General features: G+C 69.8%; 1 protein-coding gene across 1 annotated transcript; it reads left to right on the forward strand.

Annotated features, from left to right (window-relative positions):
• The first annotated feature begins 1,047 nt into the window (after positions 1–1,047).
• Positions 1,048–10,658, forward strand: DENND4B (DENN domain containing 4B). The gene is given in 26 exon segments (XM_065042956.1): positions 1,048–2,627; positions 2,695–2,947; positions 3,028–3,097; positions 3,216–3,385; positions 3,460–3,701; positions 3,790–3,856; positions 3,930–3,988; positions 4,081–4,225; positions 4,333–4,508; positions 4,642–4,742; positions 4,818–5,033; positions 5,576–5,721; positions 5,794–5,933; positions 6,008–6,131; positions 6,244–6,450; positions 6,527–6,655; positions 6,734–7,324; positions 7,326–7,457; positions 7,537–7,656; positions 7,726–7,901; positions 8,619–8,742; positions 8,822–9,055; positions 9,127–9,232; positions 9,311–9,476; positions 10,093–10,157; positions 10,233–10,658. Coding segments are annotated over 26 exon segments (4,404 nt in total). The 5' UTR covers positions 1,048–2,328; the 3' UTR covers positions 10,379–10,658.
• The last annotated feature ends 409 nt before the right edge of the window (positions 10,659–11,067 follow it).

An 11,067-nucleotide genomic window follows, 5' to 3' on the forward strand; every position in this document is an offset into this window, starting at 1 on the left:
TTGGGGGGGTGCAGGGGGGGTCGCCTGCTCCCAGTCCCTTATGGGGGGTCAGTGGGTCCCCACACGATTTTTAAGCATGGGGAGGGGTTGTGGGGCTGGGGGGGGCAGTCCTGATGGTTCCTTGGGGTGCTGGGGGGGTCCTGATGGTTTCTGGGGGGGGTCCTGGTGGTTCCTGGGGGTGCTGGGGGGGTCCTGGTGGTTTCTGGGGGTGCTGGGGGGGTTCTGATGGTTTCTGGGGGGATCCTGGTTGTTCCTGGGGGTGCTGGGGGGGTCCTGATGGTTTCTGGGAGGGGTCCTGGTGGTTCCTGGGGGTGCTGGGGGGGGATCCTGATGGTTCCTTGGGGGTGCTGAGGGGGACCTGGTGGTTTCTGGGGGGGTTCTGGTGGTGCCGGGGTGTGCTGGGGGGTCCTGGTGGTTCCTGGGGGCGCATGGCTGGTCCCACGGGGTTGCAGAGCGTCCTCCCGCCCGCCAGGTGTCGCTGTCGGGAGCGGCGGGGCCGTGGGGGGGCGCTCTGCAGCGGCCCGGTGGAGCCCAGCGGCGCGACCCGGCCCGGCCCGGCCCGCAGGTACCGGCAGGGGGGCCCGAGGGGGGAACCGGGGCCTGCGGGGGCCCGGCCGGGGCTGGGGGGCTGGGGCTGGGGCTTGTGGGGCCGGGTGTGGGGCCTGGGCCGACCTTAGGGCCTGTGGGGCCGGGTGTGGGGCCTGTGGGGCCGGGTGTGTCTAGGGCCGGTTGGGGGGTCTGTAGGCCCGGCTGGGGGTGCCCAGGGCCGGGTTTGCGGTGCGCAGAGTTTGGGGTGCATAGGGCCGGGCCGGCTTGGGGTGCGCAGGGTTTGGGGTGCGCGGGGCCGGGTTTGGGGTGCACAGGGTTCGGGGTGCACAGGGTATGGGATGCACAGGTTTCGGGGTGCACAGGGCTGGTTTGGGATGCACAGGGTTTGGGGTGCACAGGGTTTGGGATGCACAGGTTTCAGGGTGCACAGGGCCGGTTTGGGGTGCACAGGGTTTGGGGTGCACAGGGCCGGTTTGGGGTGCACAGGGCTGGTTCGGGGTGCACAGGGCTGGTTTGGGGTGCACAGGGCTGGTTCGGGGTGCACAGGGCTGGTTTGGGGTGCACAGGGTTTGGGATGCACAGGTTTCGGGGTGCACAGGGCCGGTTTGGGGTGCACAGGGCTGGTTTGGGGTCCCCAGGGGCCGCCCGGGGCGGCTCCATGGCCGGGCTGTCATTTCCCGACACCCCCATTTCCAGCCCCAGGCGGGTGCGGGTTGAGGGGCCCGTGGGGTCCCCAGGGGCAGCCGGGACCTGCTGCTGGGGGACCCCCCGCTGCTCCCCGGCATTGGGGACCCAGGGGTGTGACCAGGACACCCCCCACTGTCACCGCTTCCCCTTGGGGCCGCTTCCTGCTCCGCTCTCCATGGGGTCACTGGGGGTCCGTGGGGACAGGGCAGGCGACACCGTCACCCAGGACCCCCAGTGTCCCACCGCGGGGACCCAGCCGGGAGGTTGGGGGGTGTGTAGGGGGCACAGGGCGGCTGTGGGGACCCCCCGCACCGGTTTGTCCCCACACGAGGCAGGTGGCAGGACACTAAAGGGCCGCGTGTCCTCGGCTCAGCCGTCACCACCGCTAAAAATACCCCCGGGGGGTCCGCCCGCGGGGACGGGGTCCTGGGGACAGACTGAGCCGCTGCGGTGACCGCGTCCCCGCAGCCCCAGTGGGGTGTGACCCCCAGATAATGGGGTGTAATCCCTGGGTTGCGGAGCCACCGCGCTGTCCCCGCTCTGGGTGTCCACATTGGGACCATTCCCCCCCCGTGTGGCAGCGGCTGGGCGGCGTGGTGCCCCGGTGCCGCGCGGAGGGGGTGACGGCCGTGGGGTGTGACGTGGGTGTTCGCAGCCTCCTCGCCCGCTTCCTTCCCCTTTCCCGCCCGCCCTGCAGCCGCCTCCGGGACCCTCCTGCGGCGCCCGGCAAGCGGGGGGCACCGCGGACAGGGAGGGGGCGCGTGGGGGGGTCTGCGGGCCAGGGGTGCAGCCGCCAAAACTGGGGGGGGCCACGCTGGAGGGGGGCTCGCAGCCCAGAGCCGCTGCTCCAGGGGTGTCCCCGGTGTTGCGCCGGGGTGGGGTGCTGTCCCCCCTCCCCAAACCGTGGGGGTCTCTGTCACATCGCGGCGTGACCGGAAACCTCCTCCCTTCCCGTCGCCGGCGCTTTCGCCCCGTCAGCTCCGCCGTGTGACAGAGGAGCTTTCCCTGCCCTGCGCAGCGCGACGGGGGGACCCGTGGGGCAGGTTTGGGGGGTGACCCCGTCCCGCTGTCCCCCCGCAGATGCCGTGAGCCATGTCGGACGAGAAGCCCCCGCAGCTGGTGGACTACTTCGTGGTGGCCGGACTGACGGACACGTCGCGGCCGCTGGAGGAGGAGAACCAGCAGCACCGCGCGGCGCGGCCCAGCGAGCCCATCACCGACGTGGCCGTCATCATCCGCTCGCAGGGCGAGGAGGTGCCGCACGGCTTCACCTGCATCGAGACCACCACCTCGGGCCACCCCGTGGACCTCAACGCCGGGCTGCTCAACAACCCCCAGATGTTCCTGTGCTACAAGCGGGGCCGCGACAAGCCGCCGCTCATCGAGTTGGGGTGAGTTGGCACCCGGGGGGGGTCAGGAGCCCGCTGGGGGTTCCCCTCACCGCTTGTCTCCGCGCAGGGTGCACTACGAGGGGAAGGACCGCCCGAAAGCGGGCTACAAGATCCTGGAAACGACGCCGTACAGCCGCTCGGCCAACCTCAACTCGGGGGGGCCGGGGCACCAACGCACCTTCCTGACGTACCGGCGGGCGGCCGAGCCCCACGGCCACAACACGCTGGGGGTCACCGACATCTGCCTCGTCATGCCCAGCAAGGGCGAGAGCACCCCCCACACCTTCTGCCGGGTGGACAAGAATCTCAACACCAGCATGGTGGGTGCTGGGGTGCCGGGTGGACCCCCCCACTGCCGTCCAGCCTGCGCTGACCCCCCCATTCCGCTCCCTCCTCGCAGTGGGGCCCGGCGCTGTTCCTCTGCTACAAGATCGCCATGGCCAAGGCCAACACGCTGGTCTACGAAGCAGGTGAGGGGGCAATTCGGGGGGGACAACCCGTCGTGTGTTGACACTGACTGGGGCCGCCGCTCCTCGGTGGAATGGGGGAGATGCTAAGCTGAGGTTTTCTGTCCGTCTGTCCGTCCAGGGCTGCTGGGGCGTTACCCGGAGCAGGACAGCGAGTCCTTCCCCCTCCCCAAATCGGTGCCCGTGTTCTGCCTGCCCATGGGGGCCACCATCGAGAGCTGGCCGGCCGACACCAAGTACCCGCTGCCCGTCTTCTCCACCTTCGTGCTCACCGGCGCTTCGGGCGACAAGGCAGGACCCGCGGAGGGGGCGCCGGGGGGCGTTTTGGGGAGGGGGAGCCGGCTCTGAGCGCCCACCCTGTGCAGGTGTACGGGGCGGCCATCCAGTTCCACGAGGCGTTTCCGCGGGAGCGGCTGTCGGAGAAGCAGAGCCTGCGCCTGGGGCTGCTGAGCGTGGTGGACCGGCGGCCCGTGGGCGGCCGCTCGCTGCAGACGCGCAAGAGCATCTGCGTCCTCTCGCACTGGCCCTTCTTCGACGTCTTCCGCAAGTTCCTCATGTTCATCTACCGCTACTCCATCTCGGGGCCCCACGTGCTGCCCCTCGAGACGTGAGCGCCGCGGCCGGGGGGAGGCGTTTTGGTGGGGGGGACAAGGGGGTGTCCCCCGCTGTGTCCCCACGGACCCGTCTGCCCGCAGGCACATCTCGCATTTCATGCACAACGTCCCCTTCCCGTCCCCGCAGCGGCCGCGCATCCTGGTCCAGGTGAGTCACCGCGTGGCCCCCGCGCCCCCGTCCCCGTCCCCGCCGCGGTGGCTCCACCGTGTGTCCCCCCCAGATGTCCCCGTACGACAACCTGCTGCTGTGCCGGCCCGTCTCCTCCCCGCTGCCGCTCAGGTAGGGCCGCTCGCGGGGCGCTGGGTTTGGGGACACGCGAACGGAGCGGGAAGACGAGACGTGGGGGCGGCCAAGTGACATCCCCCCCGCAGCGGCGCCAGCTTCCTGACGCTGCTGCAGAACCTGGGCCCCGAGAACGCGGTGGCTCTGCTGGTGGCCGTCCTGACCGAGCAGAAGCTGCTCGTCCACTCCCTGCGCCCCGACGTCCTCACCAGCGTGGGCGAAGCGCTGGTGGCGGTGAGTGCCGCGGAGGGGACGCGCAGACGCCGGGGGGACGCGCCGCGGGCGCCGGGGACCCCCGAAACCCGGCTCCGTGGTGCTGACCGCCCTTGTCCTGTCCCCAGATGATCTTCCCCCTGCGCTGGCAGTGCCCCTACATCCCGCTGTGCCCGCTGGCGCTGGCTGACGTGCTGTGTGCCCCCGTGCCCTTCATTGTAGGCATCCACTCCAGCTACTTCGACCTCTACGAGCCCCCCCGCGACGTCATCTTCGTCGATTTGGACACCAACACCATCTTCCAGTGAGTGGCCTCCCCAAATTCTTGGCCGTGGTGCGGTTGAGATCCCCCCGCCCTGCGGTGGCGTCACTTGGGGGGTTCTTGGGGACAACAGGGGGTCTGCCCGTGCCCTCCCCTCGTCCCTTTGTCCCCCCAGGAGCGAGGAGCGCAAGCTGCTGTCCCCGCGCGCGCTGCCCCGCCGGCCCTGCAAGGTGCTGCTGGCCTCGCTGCACAACATCTCCCAGCAGCTGGACGAGCGTGAGTGGGGCCGCGGGGGGGCCCCGCACCCTCCTCGCGCCCCTCGCCCCTCATTTTCCCCCCCGTTTCTCGCAGTGTACAGCGGGCCGGGGGAGGAGGCGTCGCTGGAGCTGCTGCTGAGCGACGCGGAGGCGGCGCGGGGCCGGCGGGCGCAGCTGGAGCTGGAGGCGCGCGCGGCGTTCCTGCGGTTCATGGCCTGCGCCCTGCGCGGGTACCGCTCCTTCCTGCGCCCCATCGCCCCGGCCCCCGCGCCCGCCGGCCGCGACACCGGCAGCCTCTTCGCTCTGCAGGGTGGGTGGGGACGGGGGGATGCGGGGAGGGGGGATGTTGGTGGCCCAAGCCTTGAATTGTGGGGTTGGTTTTGGGCTCTTCACGCGGAGAAAGGGCTTGAGGTGCTGGAGTGGAGAGAAGGGAGCGGAGCTGGTGAGGGGCTGGAGCACAATGTGATGGAGACTGAGGGACCTGGGGGTTCAGCTGGAGAACAGGAGCTGAGGGGAGACCTTCTGATCTCTGAACTGCCTGAAAGGAGCTTGGATCGGGGGGGTCGGGCTCTGCTCCCCAGGAACAAGCGCCAGGAGCAGAGGAAACGGCCTCAAGTTGCGCCAGGGGAGGGTGAGGGTGGAAATTTGGGGTGATTTCCCCCCAAAGGGCTGTGGGTGTTGAACAGGCTGCCCAGGGCAGTGCTGGAGTCGCCATCCCTGGAGGGGTTGAACACACACAGATGAGGTTCTCAGGGACACGGGTGGGTTGACGCTTGGACTCCATGATTTTAAAGCTCTTTTCCAACCCCAACGATCCTGTGATTTATGATTGCCCCCGGCCCGGCCCTGCAGGGTTCCTCAAGTCGCGGGACCGCGCGTACCACCGCTTCTACGGGCAGCTGCTGCGCACGCAGCTGTTCACGCAGTTCATCGAGGACTGCTCCTTCGCCAGCGACCGCGACCCCTGCCTCGAGTTCTTCGACACCTGCGTGGACAAGGTGAGTCCCGCCGGCTCCGCGTTGCCTCCCTGTGCCCCCCGCGCTCCGCTGACACCCTCACCCCCTCCCCAGGTGCAGGCAGAGCTGGAGAAGCCGGAGGACACCCCCCTGATGGAGCTGGACGACCCGCGGGGGGGCGAACACACTGTCTTCATCACCCCCCCCGAGGAGCCGGTGGGGCCCGACGGCACCGAGCTGCCTGCGCTGTACCGGTGAGACCCCCCTCACCGCCCCCCATCGCCGCCCTCCGTGTCCCCCCAACTCAACCTCTGCTCCCCCTCCCCAGCTACGACGGGTTCCCCACGCTGCGCCCCGAGCTCCTGGAGCCCCCCCGGGACCCGCTGGTGGCCCAGCTGTGCCAGGCCCGCAGCAGCGCGCCCAGCAGCCCGGCCCCGCGCCGCACCAAGCAGGTGAGCGTCGCCAGCGGTGCCGCGACGTTTTCGAGCCTCGGCATCGACGGGACGGCGCGATGCAGCCGCTGCCCCCCCCCCAATCTCCCTCCTCTTCCTCCCCTCGCCCCAGGAGATGAAGGTGGCTCAGCGCGTGGCCCAGAAATACTCCTCGGTGCCCGACATGTGGGCCAAGTGCCTGCTGGGCCACTGCTACGGGCTCTGGTTCCTCTACCTGCCCACCCACGTCCGCGCCGCCCCCGCCAAACTGCGCGCGCTGCAACTGGCCTACGATGTGCTGCGCAAGATGGAGGCGCACAAAGTGGTGCTGCCGGACGAGGTGGGTGGCGCTTGGGGGTTTGGGGTTCCCTGTGGGGTTCCCCGCCCCCCCTGATGCACCATTGTTGCCCCCCCAGGTCTGCTACCGCATCCTGATGCAGCTGTGCGGGCAGTACGGCGAGCCGGTGCTGTCGGTGCGGGTGCTGCTGGAGATGAAACGCGCCGGCATCGTGCCCAACACCATCACCTACGGCTACTACAACAAGGTGACGGGTCATGCGGGTGTCCCGGGGTTCCAGGGGGGTGTCCCCGCCGCCACCTGACGCCGTGTCCCCCCCTCGCAGGCGGTGCTGGAGAGCAAGTGGCCGGCGGGGACGCAGAGCGGGCGCCTGCGCTGGGCCAAGCTCCGCAACGTGGTGCTGGGGGCTGCCCAGTTTCGGCAGCCCCTGCGGCAGCGGGAGCGCCGGGCGGCCGCCGCCACCGCCCCGGGTATGTGGGGGACAGGGACGGGCTTGGGGGGCCACCGTCACCTCGCTGACACCCCCTCGCTCCCCTCCACAGCCACTCCGGCACCCCGGCCCAGCCTGCAGCGCCAAACCACCTGGGCTGGTCGCAGCCTGCGGGACCCCCCCCCGGCGCCCCGGCTGGTGAAGAGCGGCAGCCTCAGTTTCCACAGCGAGGGCGGCCGGGGGGGGCCGGGGGAGCCCCCCACCACCCGGGCCTCCCCTCTCCCCGCGGCCCCGGAGCCGCTGCCCCCCCGGCTGCGCGGCCCCCCCGGCTCTGCCGACGGGAGCCTGTCGGACGTCAGCTTCGCCACGGACGAGAGCGACCGGGCGGACGAGGCGCCGGCGGCGGGGGGGGGCACGCCGCGGCGGGGGCTGGCGGCCAAGCTGCAGCAGCTGCTGTCCCCTGGCAAACGGCCCTCGCTGCGCCCCCCCCCCGGCCAGCGCCGAGCCCCCCCCCGGCCCCCGGGACCCCGAGCAGCGTGACGGGGAACCCCCCCCGCGCCGCAGCCCCGCCAGCACGCTGCTGCGCCCACGGGAGCGCCCTGAATCCACCGCCTCCGAGGTACCGGCGTCTCCCGGGGGGGTGTCTGTCTGTCTGTGCACGTCTGTCCCTGCTGATGGCGCGTGTGTCCCCCCCCCAGAGCTCCGTGTCGCTGGGCAGCGAGCTGGACCTGTCGGACACGTCGGTGGGGAGCACCGGTGTCCCCAGATCCGAGCCGCCCGCTGATGGGGCAACCGGGCAGGAGCCGCCTGCTGTGGAGGTGAGTTGGGGTGGGGGGATCCCCCCCCGCGCTGTGCCAGGGGGGTGACGGGGACGCCGCTGCCCCCAGGTGCTGCTGTCCAGCTGCTCGCGGTGCCAGGGCTGCGGCGCGCTGGTGTACGACGAGGAGGTGATGGCCGGCTGGACCTCGGACGACTCCAACCTCAACACCACCTGCCCGTTCTGCGCCCGAGCCTTCGTCCCCTTCCTCAGCATCGAGATCCAGGACTTCCAGCTGCCCCCCAGGTGGGACCCGCGGAACCCCGACATCCCCGGGGTCCCTGGTGTCCCTCATTGCTCCCCACCGGTGTCCTCCGTCCTCTGGGCAAAACCCCAATATCCACATCCCCCCCGGTGTCCCCACTGTCCCCAGCTCCCCTGTGTTCTGCCCTCCACTGTCCCCTGTCCTCTGAGGGAAAACCCTGATGTCCCACACCCTTCCCAGTGTCCCCAGTGTCCCTCTTTGCTGCCCACTGGTGTCCTGTGTTCTCTGGGAGAAATCCCTGGTGTGCCACATCCTCACCATTGTCCCCGGTGTCCCAATGTCCCTCTTTACTGCCCAGCGCTGCTCCCCAACCTTCCATGCTTTGGAAGAAAACCCTCATGTCCCTCATCATCCCCTGGTGTCCCCAGTGTCCCTCTTTGCTCCCCACCAGTGTCCACCATCCTCTGGGCGAAACCCCAATGTCCACATCCCCCCGGCGTCCCCGCTGTCCCCAAACCCCCTTTGTGCTGCCTGTGGGTGTCCCGTGTTCTCTGGGGGGAAAACCCTGATGTCCCTCTGGTGTCCCCAACTCCCCTCATTGCTCCCTCCTGGTGTCCACCATCCTTGGGATGACACCCCAACATCCACATCCCCCCGGTGTCCCCACTGTCCCCAACTTCCCTCTGTTCTGTCCCCTGGGGAAACCCCCAACGTCCCCCGTTGCCCCCCGTTTCCGTAACCCCCCGTTTGCCGCGCAGCGCCGCCGAAGACGCCTCCGTCCCTCCCGCCGCCGCGCAGGGGCCGGTGCTCAGCGACCGCCGCCGCTGCCTGGCCCTGGACGAGGCCAAGCCGGAGCTCTGCAACGGCGTCCCGGACACACCGGTACGGTGCCGCGCACCGCGGGGACACAACACAGCCATCCCCGGGGGGTGTCCCAGCAGCTCTCCCCGCTCTCCCGCAGGCGCCGTGGCGCTCGGAGCGAGTGGCTTTCGCCTACCTGAGCCCCTTGGTGCTGCGGAAGGAGCTGGAGAGTTTGGTGGAGAACGAAGGGGGGGAGTTTTTGGCGCAGCCGGAGCTGGTGGACAGTCACCCCATCATCTACTGGAACCTCGTCTGGTACTTCCAGCGCCTGGGGCTGCCCAGCAACCTCCCCCGCCTGCTCCTGGGCTCCCAGCACGTCGCTCCGGCCACGCAGGTAACACCGGGGGGGTCCTGGGGGGTACATGGGGGGGTTTCCAGCCCGGCGCCCACCTCCCCGTCCCGCAGGCGCAGCCCCCCGAGTCCCCATCGGTTCGTGTGCGGCTGCTGTGGGACGTGCTGGCCCCCGAGCCCGACAGCTGCCCCCCGCTTTACGTCCTCTGGAGGCTTCACAGTGAGTCTGGGGGCGGCGGGGAGCCGGGGGGAGCGGCGCGGGGGGGGTGACGCTGACACGGTGTCCCCCCCCCCATAGGTAACGTCCCCACGCGGCTGCGGTCCTGGCGGCCCCACGGCTCCCCCTTCTCGCTGGCGTTCCTGGAGAGCCTGCTGAGCCACGTGGGGCTGAGCGAGGTGCACAAAGCCATCGCGCTCTTCCTCGAGACGCTGGCCGCCCCGGGGGGGCCGCGACACATGCCCAGGTAGACCTGTCACCCCCTATTGTCACCACCCCCGCAATTCACTGCTTTGCCTCACAGAATCCCAGGATGTCAGGGGTTGGAGGGCGCTGGAAAGCCCATCCAGTGCAATCCCCCCATGGAGCAGGAACACCCAGATGAGGTTACACAGGAAGGTGTCCAGGCGGGTTGGAATGTCTGCACAGAAGGAGACTCCACAACCCCCTGGGCAGCCTGGGCCAGGCTCTGCCACCCTCACCCCAACAAGTTGCTTCTCATCTTCCAGCGGAACCTCCTGTGTTGCAGTTTGCACCCACTGCCCCTTGTCCTGTCCCTGGTTGTCACCAGAAGAGCCTGGCTCCATCCTCCTGACACTGCCCCTTTCCATCTTGATCCCCAGCAATGAGTCCCCCCTCAGGCTCCTCTTGTCCAGCTCCAGAGCCCCAGCTCCCTCAGCCTTTCCTCACACGGGAGATGCTCCACTCCCTCCAGCATCTTGGTGGCTGCGCTGGACTCTCTCCAGCAGTTCCCTGTCCTGCTGGAACTGAGGGGCCACAACTGGACACGATATTCCAGGTGTGGTGTCACCAGGGCAGGAGAACCCCTCTGACCCACTGACCACCCCCTTCTCACCCCCCAGGAGCATCTACCGCGAGCTGCTGTTCCTCACGCTGGCGGCGCTGGGCAGGGAGCACATGGATATCGGTACGGGGGGCTCGGGGAGCGGTTCGGGGGGTTTTGGGGGTGCAGCGCTCACGGGTTCCCCCTCTTGCCTCGCAGCTGCTTTCGACAAGAAATACAAGTCTGCGTACGCCAAGCTGGCCGGGAGCCTGGGCAAGGACGAGCTGCGGCGGCGGCGGGCGCAGCCCCCCAGCTCCAAAGCCATCGACTGCCGCAAGAGCTTCGGGGCCACCCTGGAGTGTTAGGGGAGGGGGGGACACCCCAAAACCCCCCCCCCCCCAGCCCTGAGGCTCCTCCTGCAGGGTTTTATATGTCAGTATTAATATATTTTTATTTATTTATTCACCCCCTCCTCGCTTGTGGGCATCAGTGGGGGGGGGGGGCTGCACATCCCTCCCCCCCACCCATCTCTGACCCCCGGGGGGGGGGGTTGGGGGTGCCCCCCCTCCCCCTCCCCCACACTGTGCAATAGGAACCCCCCGCCCCGGGGGGGCTGTAAATAAAAAAGCGGCTGCGGTTATTTTCTCTGCTGCTTCCACAGGAATCTTTTTGGGGGGGGGTTGGGGAGCTGGGGGTGTCGGCACCACCGAGAGCGGGAAGCGGTGCCAGAGCGCTGGCCTGAGGCCACGGCGGCCATCTTGGGCCTGGCGGAGGCCTCGCCGGGGCCCTGCCCCCTGCCGGGGGGGGTGACACACGCACCCACGCGTGGTCGCGCCGGTACCGGGGGTGTGGGGGTGGCGGACACGGTACCGGGACCCGCCCCCCCACTCCGGCACGTCGCACCGGGCCACGTGGGGCGGGCACCGGGCGGCTACGGCGGCCGCTCTGGGCCCAAATTCCCCATGTGGGGGAGAGTGGGGGGGGCCGGGGGTTGGTTTTTGCCCGCCGACACCGCGCGCGACCGGCGGTGCCCGGATGTCCAGGCTCAGGGACC

Source organism: Columba livia, chromosome 28 (genome assembly GCF_036013475.1).
Source record: "Columba livia isolate bColLiv1 breed racing homer chromosome 28, bColLiv1.pat.W.v2, whole genome shotgun sequence".
Lineage (NCBI taxonomy): Eukaryota > Metazoa > Chordata > Aves > Columbiformes > Columbidae > Columba > Columba livia.